Source organism: Belonocnema kinseyi, chromosome 9 (genome assembly GCF_010883055.1).
Source record: "Belonocnema kinseyi isolate 2016_QV_RU_SX_M_011 chromosome 9, B_treatae_v1, whole genome shotgun sequence".
NCBI classification, from domain to species: domain Eukaryota; kingdom Metazoa; phylum Arthropoda; class Insecta; order Hymenoptera; family Cynipidae; genus Belonocnema; species Belonocnema kinseyi.
This window is the reverse complement of record NC_046665.1, coordinates 54710839-54726569: the sequence shown is the minus strand read 5'-3', so window position 1 is coordinate 54726569 and position 15731 is coordinate 54710839. Positions and strand designations below refer to the sequence as shown.

At 29.9% G+C, this 15731-nt stretch overlaps 2 protein-coding genes across 11 annotated transcripts in view; one reads left to right on the top strand and one right to left on the bottom strand.

Annotated features, from left to right (window-relative positions):
* The window catches only part of LOC117179366 (speckle-type POZ protein B-like), an 86496-nt gene that overhangs the window by 47003 nt on the left and 23762 nt on the right, over positions 1-15731 (bottom strand). The window lies entirely within an intron of this gene.
* The window catches only part of LOC117179364 (bromodomain-containing protein 2-like), a 94858-nt gene continuing 84456 nt past the window's right edge, over positions 5330-15731 (top strand). For 9 of the 10 annotated variants that reach the window (XM_033371079.1, XM_033371078.1, XM_033371081.1 and 6 more), the window contains exon 1: positions 5330-5615. In XM_033371079.1, the coding sequence (XP_033226970.1) occupies positions 5572-5615 (44 nt within the window). In that variant the 5' untranslated portion in view covers positions 5330-5571. Of the gene's footprint in view, positions 5616-6155; positions 6179-15731 lie in introns of those variants that run through there. The other variant, XM_033371077.1, reaches the window with a different exon arrangement.

The window sequence follows — 15731 nt, the reverse complement described above, 5'->3', positions numbered from 1 at the left end:
TTGAAGCGAGGAAAACTTAATGGCATCCCTGAAGATCCTGAGCTCGTTGATAGAAGCGCCATACGACACCTTTGCGCTGGAGAGATTTATACATACCTGGGCATGCCACAGAGCCGCATTCAGGGTGTGAGATCTATAAAGGATACTCTCCGAAGCAGATACAAACGTCTCATCCGACAGAATTGGTCTTCCGAACTGTCGGCGAGGAACAAAGTATCTGCAATGAACATGCTTGCCGTCCCGGTAGTACTCTATTCATTTGGAGTAGTTCCATGGACGAAGAGCGAGCTCAGATCCCTTGATATCGGGACCAGAAAGGTTATGCACATGAACAAAATCATGCATCTGAAGTACATAGAGTCGCAAGTGGAAGAGGCCCTCTTCTTAAAATGGTCAGGAATCACGAAGAAGTGGGCAAAGGAGCGTTTCTGTACAAAGCAGCGGAGGAGGCTGCTGAAACACTCGGAATTGACTTCAGTATTAGGGGTAAGCAAAATGCATCAAATCATATCTATCTCGAGTACTCATTCCTGAAAGTCCGGATTAAGAAAGCACAAGAGAAAAACTTTCGTGAACAGCTCCTGGATAAGAGGATGCACGGTATCTTCAACAGAAATCTGAAGGATCAGTCAATGTCATGTGGGCTAACGTTTGCTTTCCTTAAATCGCCCGGATTGAAGTCTGGTACGGAGGGTTTCATCTCTGCATGCCAAGACGGTGTCATTTCACTTTTAAAAAGTTTCGGAACTTTCTATTTTTTTAAGGTAATTTGAGGTTTTTCTTTCTTTTTGAATTTCGTCTAAAAAAATTGTTATAATAAAATTATCGAAAATTTCGCACTCATTGCTATTGAATACCTGGTTTTTTTTTCCTCACAACAAAGTAAGTATTTTTCCTAAAAATTTAGGTATTTACGAGAATCGCTTATTATATAAGGAAACTCGCCCGCAGACTCGCGGCTTCATTAAAACTTTTTGAACGGTGCCACTATTAATTATGAATTTTATAAATATTTTCGAACTTAAATAATTGGCTAAAATAACATGTCCACCATCTGAAATGCAGAAATATATAAATTTGCGCTTTTATCCAGAAAACATTTCTGTTCATTTTTCTACGCCAAAATATACATTTTGAACAAAAAGAGAATTTTCTACGAAATAGTTCAATTAAAAGTTAAATTGAAGTTTTTCAGATTAGCACCCGCTGCGGGCGAAATCCTGCGGTTGTCCTGCGGCTGTATGAAAACGACGACAGAAATTGCTAACAATTGAAAGTATTACGTAAACATTTTTATTTTTTATTTTTGGGTCATGTTTGGGGCGATTTAATTGTTTCAATAAAAATAAAAGTTATTATTATCTTATGTCGTAGACACTCCTCTTTAATTCCTAAACACACACACATTTATGTATATATATATATATATATATAATTAAAAGTTTATCATACGGACAACCTCAGGATTTCGCCGGGAGCGGGTGCTAATCTGAAAAACTGCAATTTAACTTTTAATTTAACTATTTCGTAGAAGGTTCTGTTTTTGTTAAAAATGTATATTTTGGTGTTGAAAAATGAACAGAAATCTTTTCTGGACGAAAGCGCAAATATATATACCTACATCAAAAGGCACAATGCGGCACTAAGAGTGCTTTATTACCATCTCTGTCACTTTTGCGGCATTAACCTTAATATCGCTCCTCTAAATGCTCCTAGGGAAATCGAGTCAATTGTCGAGAATGGAAAGTGCCGCATATACTGGAACTTTATATTCTCGACAATTGTTTCTGTTGCAAACTCGAGGACAGACATGGTTCTTCTTGACTTCGAGAAGCGAACCATCTTCGTTATCGAATTTTCGGCACGAGCTAACAAAAACATCATAGCCAAGGAGAATGAAAAGAGAGGTATAGAGACCTTATAAGAGAGTTGCAACGATCGCGTTAATAAGCGTCGAGCAGAGAAAAATTAATATTTTCAGATTTCAGTGCAAAAGTGAAGATTATTCTATTATTTTGAATGCGTGATTTTTCCATCTGTTTTCAATGTATTTAATTCCTTCTAATTGTACCGGTAACGCATCTCACAGAGATATTTTTTATTCCTCAGAAGTGGTCATATTTTGATTTTATTTAATTTCTTCTAATAAGTTCACAAAATATGTGTAATAAGTTTTTTTAATTAATTTATGCGGAATGTAAATTCTGAAATTTTAATTCTCATCAAGTCAACTCTGCCTCCCTAGAGTTAAAATTATTTAAATTCACACATTTGCATAGATTTCTTTGTTGCGTTTTTTAAGACGTTTAAATAAATTATCCAAATATAAATCAATATAATTTGAATATTTTTCGAATTTATAAGTTACAAAAAGATTTAATAATGAAAAATAGGTTAAATAAAGGCTTTCGGTAAATTTGACTAAGTCGATTGAGGGGAATAGGATTTGCACTATTTCTGTTCCTGTTGGGGGATTTTTAGACGGAGGAAAAATCGCGTAATCATAGGAATACAAATTCTTCATTTTTCTGAATTCAACGCTTGTTACCGAAGGATTTTACCCGGAACATTCTGTTAAACTAATCGTCCTTATCATCGGCGCTCTTTGAGGTGCCAAGCTTTTACTCGTTAATAGTCTGAAAAGCATCCCTGCTTGTCAACAATATGCTAAAACACTTGCGGGAAAAATGCAGAAGGCGGTAGTCCCTGGATCACTCCGTGTTTTCAGGGTGCACAAAACTTTTGCCGGATCGTCGTATTGATTCCGTTACAGACTGTAACCATCTATCTCACGGTCGTGAGACGTGGTTGTGGGTGAAATTTTACCGCGATTTCACTGGGAGCGAGTGCAACTTTTCAGATTAGCACTCGCTCTCGGCGAAATCCTGCGGTCATCCTTATGACAAATTTTTAATATATATATGCTTAACTTCTAGAAAAAAAAATTGCTGTTCGACGTCTTCCAACTTTTAGTGAACAATAGTTTGTTTTTATCATTCTCCTAAACATATTAGTTCAGTTTATTTAAATGTGGCGAACAAAGTAGATCTAACTTTTGTCTGCTAATTTACGAATAACAATTTTTTGTGTTACTTATTACATTAATGATTTGTTTGCCTTGACGCGAAACATTTGTACAACTTTAAACTATAAATGTTACAAATTCAACATCTCCCAAACTTTCAAAATGTTAAATTACAAACTTTGTTTCCTTTACGTTTCACGGTTGAAAACTTTTTGGTAGAAAACCTGTTTTTGATATGGCGATTCTAAAAATACTGACCCCTGGTGAGTAACTTGGGAAGACAATGGAGCCCCCATGTACACAAAGCGCCAGTTTCAAGCGAGAAAAAATAGTCTCCACTTTCAATTACAAAAAACAACAACAACAAGAACATTTTCGGGAAAAAGCGAGCTGAACGATTCGGTATAATTGCCGTTGGATTATGTGATTAAAATATTGTGGCAAAAAATTCATGCAATTAGATGTAGTTTTGATGTAGCCAAATTGATAGCCGTTTGAGGGACACGAGGGAATACTGGCGAGTCACCCGCTTTCCACTTTATTTTCAATTAAAAAATACAACAACAAAAAAGATGTTTTCGGGAAAAAGCGAGCTGAACCATCCGGTACTATTGCATTTAGATCATGTGCTTAAAATGTGGCGTTCAACAACTCAACCGTTTAGATTCATTTTGCCCCTTGCGAATTTGACAGCCGTTTGAAGCGCCTCAAGACGTCCAAGAGTAAAATCGGCCAATTAGAGCTCATAGTAGGCAAGTTAAGAAAAAAGTTGTCCAAAATCACAAAGTCCCATATCCGAGATTTTTTTCCCGACCACACAATCATATATCCTGAATTACGGCTAAATCGCATTCCGACACAAAAATTTCCGTGATCAGAAGACGTGGAATCCACCATTTGTAACTAAAGAGGTGTTAATTTTAAATAAAAATAGATATAGAAATTTAAATGAACAGTCACAAGAACAATGCGCCCTCAGAGATTGCGAATAAAATTTAAGGGCATGTGATACTTACAGTTTCCCCGGCTTTTTTTCCACAAAAATGAAAATTTTTAAAAACTGAATTCGGAGATGTTATAAAAAATTATAACGGACGTCCCCGGACTCTTCTTTGAGGGATAACAAAAAAATGTATTGTGCTAAATACAAATTTTATGCATATGTATTATTTTGAGGTTACGTCGTTTTTCATCTCTGCCTTTCCGATAATCTGGAAATTATTTATGAAATAAACTTTTTTTTTGATTGCCTGCAAAAAGGGTTAGTTCCGGGAGATTAGTTACTATGTTTATTTGCAAGTCCAAAGTTTTCGGCCAAAAATATTGTGTAGTTTGAAAGTAATGCACAGGAGAATTGTAACATACATAACCTCCAAATGTACACACGTTGTTAGCAATATCAAAAAAATTTTTGAAAAAAAAAACACAAGTAAAGTGTGCGGGGACGTCCGTTAGCATGTTCGCTATTATTTCCCAGATTTTTAAGACAAAATATTGATTATTCTACAAAAAAAGCCATCGGAACCTAAAACTGGCAAAATCGATACTAATTCCTATGCGCTATGCAAATTAATCAGATTTTGCTAAATTAAAACTTTTTTGAATTAAACCAAAAAAAAGTGTATGGGGACGTCCGTTAGCATGGTCGCTATCATGTCCCAAATTTTTAAGACAAAATATTGATTATTAAAGAAAAAAAGCCGTCGGAACCTAAAACTGGTAAAATCGACAATTTTCTAAGTATCACATGCCCTTAAGTTCGCGTAATACAAATCGGGAATTTTCGTTTGCGCACATTCATACAATCAAAAATCAGAACATAGCACAAAACAGGAAAAAACCAAGACATGTTCTGTTAAATCAGGACGGTTGGTCACCTTATTACTGAAACGGGAAAAAGTTGGGAATTTTAAATGCTCCTCTCAAATGTATTGCTATTGAAGTATAATATTCACTAGTTGGAAAATATTTTTAAAAGTCGAAGTTTTTGGTATTCTATGCAATAATTAGAAAATTAGATTCTTTGCATCCGATTTTCAAAAGAACATTCTAGAACATGATGACTCATTAATTAATAAATATTCCAACTACTGGACAAGTAAAATACCCCAGACCAACCAGAATCCACTTTTTAACCCCGGAAGTCCCCCCCCCCCCCAATCAAGTTGCACTTTTAAAACTGTCCGAAATATCATTGGTCAAAATTAAATTGCTTCGCGCTACAATCAGCCGGAAATACGCGACTGACATCACGTGACGTGAGCGCCGAAGCGGAACTCGTCAGTCTGAACGATGCCATCGAAAAATGATTGCTCATGACAACGTCGTTTATGCACATCGTTAATGTATTTTCAGTGATCTTCTTCATTAAATAACCTCTCGAATTGTCTCAAATGTTATTTACAGTGTTCCGTATCGGAAATCCAGTGAAAAAGAAGCATAAAATAAATAGTTGATTTTCTCGCAGTTACGTGACGATTTGTTGATTTACTCGCGTCACAAGGTGGAGGCTTGCATCACACGCTGTTGACGCTGTTCTTTCGCACATGGTTTCGAGTATCGAGAGGAGATCCACCATCAACCCCCCGTCGTAAGTCGTTGTCGTATCGTGTGAGATATTTAAGATATGACGCACGACGGCCATGTTGAATTAAACTGATTACGATGATACCTACACGTCACGAAAAGCTCCGTTCGGAGCCACGCGCAAAGTTCACCACGTGTCCCGTAATTTAAACAATAAATTGGATTTAAAAAAAGTATACCTAGACGCTGCCGCTCATCAAAGCATTTCGAAGCGTCATTATAGATTTTGCTCGAAAATGCATTCTGGGTGAATTTGGAACTGCGGAAATGGACCTCCTTTCGCTCGGCGATCTTTCATATATCGAAATTCGCTTTTAGAATTCGGAAAAATCGCCAGGCTGTGCTCAAGATTAAAAATTGCCTCTAGTTTTCCCCTAAAAGTTATCCTAAAATAAGTGAAAAAAGTGACACGCACTTGTGCGGTGTGTCCCTGAAAAATTGCATTGTGGGTGGAAATGGAACGGTGGAAATAAACCGTTAATTTTTGGATTGGATAATAAAGCGTGATCTTGTTCTGTAAATAAAGGTGTACCGTTACTTTGCCGCGTGTCGTGTGTTTCGAAAGTGGTACGATTTCCCTCGAAAGCCCTGTTTTTCGATTTGCATGACCCATTAAAGATTCTCCAGAGCAAAGTTGTGGGACTGGCTGTTTGGGAAAGTGTGTTGATTCAGGGAAATCTCCCGTTTATGAATCAGTGCACCTACTTTTGAAACCTTGGTCGGTCAGTGATACAGACGTGATTATTTTTGTGGAGATTAAAAGATTTCAATGACAGAAATGACAGGATATTTTCACGCGAGAAAGGGCGATTTGGTTGGTGGCATTCATCTCGCCTACTTTTGATTAAAACATTCGCAACAATTTGCAATGACACGTGCGTTCTCGAAGGTTAGAGCGCGATTCCGGCGTTTGACATGAAACGGCCCATTCCACGTCAAATTTGTCAGAAATTGGTGTCGATTGGATTTTAGTGTAGAATCTAGTTGATACAATATTGCGATATGCAATTAAAAAATTAACAAATTTTAATAGTGGAATCCCCAGTTTTACTTTTCTTAGAGTAAAAATCGCTCTTAAAATATAATTGTGAGGGAAGGTGTTAAATTCTTTAACGGGTGAATGTTATTGATTATGCAGAGTTTTATTATTTGTTTTCTGATTCATGTATAGGAAAATGTCTGTGTTGAGAAACAGTACATTGTTTACTCTACGTCTTTAAAATACCTTGAAATCTTTCAAATACTTTTGGAATTCCTGAAGAATATAGAAGGCAATTAAAAATTTCCTAAAATGTGTTAAGTCTTTTGGAATATTTTAATTATGTGACCATATAGCTCCTGTAAAATCGTTCCGCATGTTTTAAATTCCTAGGGAATTCTTTAAAAAACGTTATAAACTGTTTTTTTTTCTATAACGTTCAAATCCTTGGAAATTTTTTAATCGCTTGAAAGTGCCTTGGAATCTATTAATATATCCTAAAATGTATCAAACCCTTTGAAATCGCATTAAATTTTCTCAAATTAATTAAAATAGATGTGAATCTTTTAAAATACCCTCAAATATTTCGATTTCTTTACCATTTGTTGAAGTCTCACGAAATTATTTAAAGCTATTCAAAATTCCTTGGAAATGGAATGAATGAAATATGATATTTTCCGAAATCCTGGAAAATTTATTAAAGTGCCTTGAAAGCTTTTTATATCCTCGGAAATCTTATAAAGCCCTTGAAAATCATTCTAAATACCATAAAATATTTCAAAACCTTTGAAATGTTCTGAAATACTTTTAAACTTTTTAAAGCTCTTGAAAATCTCTGGGAGTTTAAAAAAATACCATTTAAATAATTGAAATCTATTTAAAAATTCTTTAAACTTTTATAAGTTCTTTAAAATTCTTTGGAAGTTGTCAAAATGCCCTAAAACCATTAAAATAATTTGGAATACCCCCGAATTATTGAAATCTATTTTTAAAATAATGGAATCTTTTAATATTTAAAATACTCTAAAATATATTAAATATATCTATTCGTAAAAATTCTTTGGAATCTTTTAAAGTGCCCTACAATATTTCAAATCCTTTGAAATCCCTCGCCCATTTGAGAGCTCTTGAAAATTCCTTGTACTTTTTAAAAATAGACTAAAATTATTTAAAATATCCTAAAGTATTTCAAATAATTATGGAATCGCCTTAAATTATAAAAATATATTAAAAATTCCTTGGATTATTTATAAATGCCCTGGAATGTTTCAAATCTTTTGAAACTTCAGGTAATTTTTTTAAACTATTGAAAATTCTTTGGAATTTTCAAAAATACCCAAACCCCTATAATGTCCTTGTAAATCCCTTGTAATTTTTTTAAATTTATGACAATTTCTTTGAATCTTTTAAAATATCTTCAAATATTTGAAATCACTTGAACATTTTAAAGCTCTTGAAAATTCTGTGTAATTTTTGTTAATAGCCATTATTTTGAAAACTCTTTATATTATATAAATTTTTTTAAAATACCTTGGAATCTTTTTAAATAACCTAAAAAATTTCAAATTTCTTGAAACCACATGTAACTTCTAAACTCTAGAAAATTCTTGGACATTCAAAAAATACTTTGAACCCTTTAAAGTTCATGAAAATCCCTTATAATTTTTTGAATTTCATGAGACTTTCTTGAAATCATTTAAAATACCTTAAAATATTTCAAATCCTTAAAAATCCCTTGTAATTTTTTTAATTTCTTGGAATCTTTTCAAATGCCATAAAAGCTTTATCTCTTCAGCATTTTAAAGCTCTTGAAAAATCATTGTAATTTTTAAAAATAGCCTAAAGTATTTAAAATACTTTTGGAATTGCCTTATATCATATAAAACTATTGAAAATTTCTTGGAATCGTTTAAAATACTCTAAAACGTTTGAATATGAAATTATATGAAATCTTTTGAAACCCCATTTTAAACTTTTTAATACTCTTAAAAAATCGTTGGATTGTTTCAAAATACCCTAAAATCCTTTGAATCTCTTCAAGTTATTGAAATCTATTGAAAGTTGCTCTCAATATTTTAAAATACCCGAAAATTATTTCAAACCTTTTGAAATCGCGAAGCATTTAAAAGCTCTCGAAAATTCCTTGTATTTTTTGAGAAAATATCCTAAAATCGTAAAAAATACGCTTAAATCTTTAAAATAATATTAAAGTCTCTTAAATTATATAAATCTATTAAACATACCTTGGAATATTTTTAAATACTCAAAACATTTCATACCCTTTGAAATTCCTTCAAAGTAAAGAAATCAATTAAAAATTCGTTGGAATCTTTCAACAAGTTACTAAAATGTTTCAAATCGTTAGAAATTCCTTGGAAATATTTAAATCTCTTAAAAATGCCTTGGAATATTTTTAATTAAAATAAAATATTTCAAATCATTTGGAATGTTTCGAATTCCCATGTAACTTTTTAACGCTCTTGAAAATTTCTTGTATGTCTTAAAAATAATCTAAAACCTTTTAAAATACCCTTAAATCTTTTAAATACTTTTGTATTCGCTTTCAATTATATGGATCTTTTAAAAGTTTCTTGCAATCGTTAAAAGTACGTACCCTAAGGTATTTCAAATGCTTTAAATTCTTTTGAAATCTCATGAACAATTTTTAAGTTCTTTAAAATTCCTTGTAATTTTAGAAGCTCCTTAAAATCTTTCAAAATACCCTTGAGTCTGTCAAATACTTTTGGAATATTTTTAAATACCGTAAAACATATCAAATCATTTGAAATTTTTTGAAATGTCATGTAACTTCTTAAAGCTCTTGAAAATTAGTTTGATGTTTTCAAAAGTACCCTAAAATCCTTTGAATCCCTGCAAATTATTAAAATCGATTGAAAAATCTTCGGAATATTTTAAAATACCCGAAAACATTTTAAATGCTTTGAAATCTCTTTCAAAATTTTGTAGCTCTTGAAAATTCCTTGAATTTATTTTTAAAAACCCCTAAATCTTTTGAAATACCCTTAAATCATTCAAATACTTTTGGAATCTGTTCAAGCGATATAAGTCTGTTAAAAATGATTTTGTATTTTTTTAAATACCCCTAAATATTTCCGATCTTTTGAAATCTCTTTAAACATTTTAAAACTCTTGAAAATTCCCTGTGTTCTGTGATTAATGAATGCCATTGAAATTACGATTAATTTTATGAACGAAGTTTTTATTGCATTGATTTTAAACTACATTTTGCTCTAGTTTGCTTAAATTTGTTTAAAAAAAAGTAATATTAAAGTAAATCATGATCTTTTTACATTTGTAAAAACATCATGTTCTTTAAAATGTTAGCCTCCTTCTCCCAATTGTCAATGTTCCTAAGATTTTTATCTCCTACCTCACCCTATATAAGATTTTAATATTTTTTGTATTCAATATATCAAAAATATCTAAATTATTTTCATTGTAAACGAAATTTTAAGTAATTTGAGAGTATTTCAGCAGAGTTCAAGCTATTTAAGTTATTTTAAAAGACTTCAAAATATTTCAAAAAATTATGTACAAAATTTTTACTAAATTTAACAAGATTTCCATATTTTTTAAGGAATTTCATGAGATCTTACGGAATTTCAAGGGATTACAATTTTTTAGACCATTTCAAATGATTCCAAAAGATTTAACGGAATTTCAAAAGATTTATGAACATTAGAGAGTATGTTACCGAATTTCAAGGAATTTAAATGAGGTTTAAAATATTTTGATGGATTTTAATATGTTGATTCTGAAAGATTCTCGCGGAATTTGAAGATTTTAATGAATTTTAGACGGCTCTTTCATGGGATCTCGTAAGATTTCGAAATTTGAAGAATTTGACCCGTTTAAAGGGGCTTCCATGGATTTTGAAGGGTTACATAAAATCTTTATGAGTTTTTGTAGATTTCAAGGATGTTCACAATTTTTTAAGGTTTTTTGATAAGATTATGAGATATTATTATATTTTTTTCATGCGATTATGCATGACATTCATTGAATTCAAAGGATTTTTAAAGAATTTTCAAATGATTTAAAAAATGCAAATAATCTTATAAAATTGTCAAAAGAACTCATGGAACTTCAAAAAACTTTCATATAATTTAAAACATGTAAATAATTTTATAAAATTGTCAAACTTCAGTAATAAATATAATTTATTCCTGAAATCTTCTACATTAAAGAAATTGCTTGTCCTATTAGAGGGTTACTTTCAAACATTGAATAAAATATATTTATTTAATTTTACTTATAAAAGGTACCATTTTTATATATTTAGATATCTATAAATACAGAAAAAGCAGTATTTCTAGTAAAGTCGCGAAATTATTGCATAATTATTAATATTTTTTAAATTTTCTGATTAAAAAAAATTAGTTAATTACAATTTAAGCATTCACGAATGGATAATTAAAAGGGTTATTTAAATATCATGAGGGTGGGCACCCACACCGGAGAATCGGGAAAACCGAGCGAGAAATATTGCACCGGGAGATTTCCCGTATTTCATAATTCGTGCGTTTTTAAATTCTTCAAAGTTTCTCAGTAGAAAGCATGTAATTTCCAAGTTTTGTAGAATAATTAAACATCAAAGGTTCGAAATATTTCTCGCAATACATGAAGTTCTGTAATTTTGAACGTGAAAATGACAGTGATTTTTTTTTTTTTGACAAATCACATTTTGTAGTAAAAAATCTCTCGTCTTTTTGAATGTCACTTCATACTACATGATATGAAACTTATTAATAATATATTTATCATCTTCAAAATTTCTATGCTTTGAATTCAAAAGTATAGCTTTGAATACGCAATTGTAAAACAATTTAATCTTTGAGGCCTTGAAACTAAGTTTTTTCTTAAATTAATTTTTAGATTAATAAGTATAGATTTCAAATTTTTAATTTCACAATATTATAGTTTTAAAATAAAATAATTATTCAAAATGACAAGATCATTCCGGTATTAAATATTTAAAAATTTCATATTAATGAACTTGATAGTTTTTAATTTAATAATTTTATATGTAAATACGGTAATTTCGAACTGCAAAGCTTAAAATTGTACAATTTTTGAAAAATGGAATCATATTACAGCAGTCTTGTTATGTATTATTTATTTTACTTTTCAATGTAATATCTTAAAAATTTTCTATTTTTAGTTAAAAATTTAAACAATTAAATCATTTCAAATAGAAAAATATTCGATTGCAAATTTTCATGACTGAATAATATTTCTAAAGGAAGATTTGAAATTAAGAAGTCAAAAATTAGATTTAAAATAAAAAAGATAAATTACACTGTGTAACTAAAGAATTCGTTGAATTTTAAAAAGTATAATTATAAATTAAAAAATGTATAAAAAGTTTTAATATCAAAAATTTTAGTGACTATATATTTTTTCAGTTTTAACTGAAGTTCGTATTGGTTTAAGTTTCAATGTTATGGAATAGAAGTTTTTTCATTTTTGTTTTCCATTTAGAATTACTATTTAGTTTAAAAGTTTTTTTAGTATACTTTAATTCATTCTTTGATTTGATAACAATTTGTCTAATCAGCTTTAATGTCAAACTATAATTTCATTATGTAATAAAAATTTTTAATTCTAGAATTTTGATAGTTTTTACTTTGAAAGAGTCAATTTATTGTCAAACCTTAACCGACTTGAATTTAAAAATTTTCAAAATTAAAAAATTTTTAGTTTGTAATTATTTAATTTTTAACGCTTTTAATTATAAATAATACTATTTCAATTCCTATGGATTTTAAATTACGTAATTTTAAGGTATTAAATTTTGAATTTTTTAACATTGTCCTGTTTCTTAAAATTTTAATCTGAAATCATGCAATTTCGTGATCCTTCAGTCAAGATAAATTTGTTTACTTAAGTAAACAAATTTATTTTTGCAAGGCTTCGAATTAGAAATTATACAATTCAACTCCTTTTTCTTATTATGTAGTCCGAAATTGTTCAGTATATATATTTTTTTTTTTTAATTTCAGAAGTTTTCATTTATACATTCGTATTCAGCTTGACGCGACCGACAAATTTTTCTTATGAAACTTTTTGATTCGATAATTATTAATTAAGATAAACAATAAAAACTTAGACAATTTTTCGATCAATAGTTTTCATTTTTATCAACAAACGGCCAAATAATCGCGAGTTGTGTTTCACAAAACATCGAATTTTGATCGTAAAATTTTATATTTTTTATTGTTTATCTTCAGTAACAATTATCAAATCAAAAAGGTTCATAACAAAAATTTGTCTGCCGCGTCCAGCTGAATACGAATGTATATTTTGTTTTACGTTTCGACCATTTTTTTTTATCGATAGATTTTCCCGGCTGGACAATAATTCTACGCGGTTTCGAGCGCTTGTCGAGTTGTTGCACCCATCATCTCAATTGTTCTCGGAATTGGTTTTAAAAAATGTAATACCTAATGCAAACTTTAATTTCGCTGTGTTAAGAAAAATGATACATGAAAAAAATCGTGAGATTTTGAGTAAAAGTTCCCAAATTGTACATCTGAATTTGATCTCGAAATTTGAAGATTCAAAACGGCGTGAAATAACCGATTATGAATTTAAACATAAAATTCAGAAGTACAAAATGGCTGATTCAATGTGGTGGACGAAGATATAAAATGACTTGATTTGGATGAACCTCGGTACTCAGGTGTTTTTTAGTGCCCTTTTATTCGAAAATGTTTAAAATAGTGTTATGCAATTAAAAAAATATTAAATTAAGGGTGAGCTATTTTTGAAGCCTGGTATACAATATACATTTGCTATGAAATCGCGTGAAATCCTTTCGAATCTTTTTAAATACCTTAAAAGCTCTAAAGTCCTTTAAAACCCCCTGAAATATGTTCAGATCCTCTCAAAATTCAGGAAAATTCGGCAATATTTTTAAATCGCTTGAAATCTTTAAATCCTTGAAAATCCCTTGAAATCCTATGAATCCTTTAAGTGAGATGAAATCCGTATTATCTCTTGAAATATCATTTAGTTTCTTCCCTAAAGTTTAGTAGAAATCAATTTTAATTCCTTGAATATAAAAAGTAAATTAATCTTTTGAAATCCTTAGTAATCCCCGAAAACTCGAGAAAAATCCTGTAAGAGATTTGAAATCTGTAACACATATCTTTCAAAGTTCTTTTAAAAATGACGAAATCTTTGAAATCCTGTAAAATCCAATAAAATCTGAAAAAAAGCTCCTTGAGGTCCTTTAAATTTGTAAAAATCTTTTAAATTGTGTTATGTTTTCGTGTATTTATATTCCTTTAAAAATATTAAATCTTTAAAATTCGTAGAAGCCCCTGAAAAATTCGATTCATTTTATTACTCCCTGAAGTTGTCTAAACATTATTTGAACTACCTGAATAGCTTTTTATATTTTTGATACCCTTTTAAAATATAGGTTAGGAAAAATCCCTACATGTCCCTTAAAGTAGTTAAAAATTCGGTAACTTATCTTAAAATTTCTTCCAAAGTGTTGACAACTTTTATATCAGATAAATCTTCTTGACATTTTTTTAAATTCGATGAAACCCCTTTGAATATTTTAAAATACTAAAAAACTTTAAAACCCTATAATATCCCTGAAGTCCTTTAAAACCTGTTCAAATCTTTTAAATATCGTGGAATTTCTAGAAATCCCTTGAAGTCTATTGAAATAGTAGCATCAGTCCGAGGACTGCAATTAAATTTTTGTAACCCTTGCAATCCCCAGATTCTTAACCATTTTTTACCAAATATTCTATTATAAGTAGATAAATAAGTGTTTAAATATAGATAAATGTAGAAATATAAATAATGATATAAATAAGTAGTAAATTCAGGATTTCTGTAAGAAGTACTTTAAATAAATGTAAAAAGTAATAGACTTTAATTGAAAATTGTTTTATTCCATTTGTAAAATATGCTATAATAAAAATGTTACAAGATTATACAATTCTCGTCTTAAAATATTGTCAGGGAAAATAAAAAATTATCCAGGTGGAATTCAGGGAATTTGGAAAATAAACTTTTGCGAATCCTGTGAATTTTAGAAAGAGGAGTTTAATGATGTACCTCAGTTTCATAAATCGTCAGTTTCAAGTCTCAGTATCGTTTACGTTAAAAAAAACCTACTTTCTTCAAATATATTGGAAGTTTTATTGATATGATTGTTTAGTATTTTTCCTGTAAAAATTTCAGGGTGGTAAAGCTGAACATTTTTTCATTTGAAGTAATAAAAACTAAACTTCTAATCAAAGCAGTCAAAATTGACATCTTCTCAAATTTCAACTTTCCAAATTAAAGCTTAAAAAATTTCATTCAAAAAGTATTAATTGAATCGTTCAATAATGGATAAGTTTTACCATAGAAACCTTTTAATCTCAATAGGTTTAATTCTAAGGGCTTCAAAACAAATTTATCTTACAATGAAACATTCAAAACAATAAAGTAAAGTATCATTTTTACAAACTTTAACTATACAAATTAACTGTCGTCACTTTTATAGCCAGAAAAAATCGCGGTAACTACACATTTCACAGCCCAAAATGTTCTCAAAACAGGCACAATATGGTGATTTTTCGCGAAAATAGGAATCGTCAACCTGAAAAGATAAATTTTCAAGGACAATAAATTATAATTTTTAGTCAAGAAAGTTAATTTTTCCCCCAAACAGTTCAATGTAAAAAAAATAATTTGTTACTAAACTGTTGCATTTACAACCAAGTAGTTGATACCTCAATGAATATGGACGAATTTTTATCAAATATTTAAATTTTCAAGCAAAAAAAACCAAGAAACATGAATTTTCATCCAAAAAGAATGACTTCTATCGTAAGATGAATTTTCTATCCAATAGGACCAATTCTTTAGAACACATTTGAATTATCGACCTGAAAAGGTGAATTATCAACAAAGAGAATCATTGTCAACCAATAAACATGAATTTTCAATCAAACAGTTACATTTATAAGTAAATAATTAAAATTTTAGCTAAAAACGATGTATTTTCATAAAATAGTTTCTTTTTTTAAACAAATTGTTGAATTTTGAAGGCAAAAAGACGAATTCTATTAGCCTGAAAAGGTAAATTTTCAACAAAGTTAAAAAAAAGTT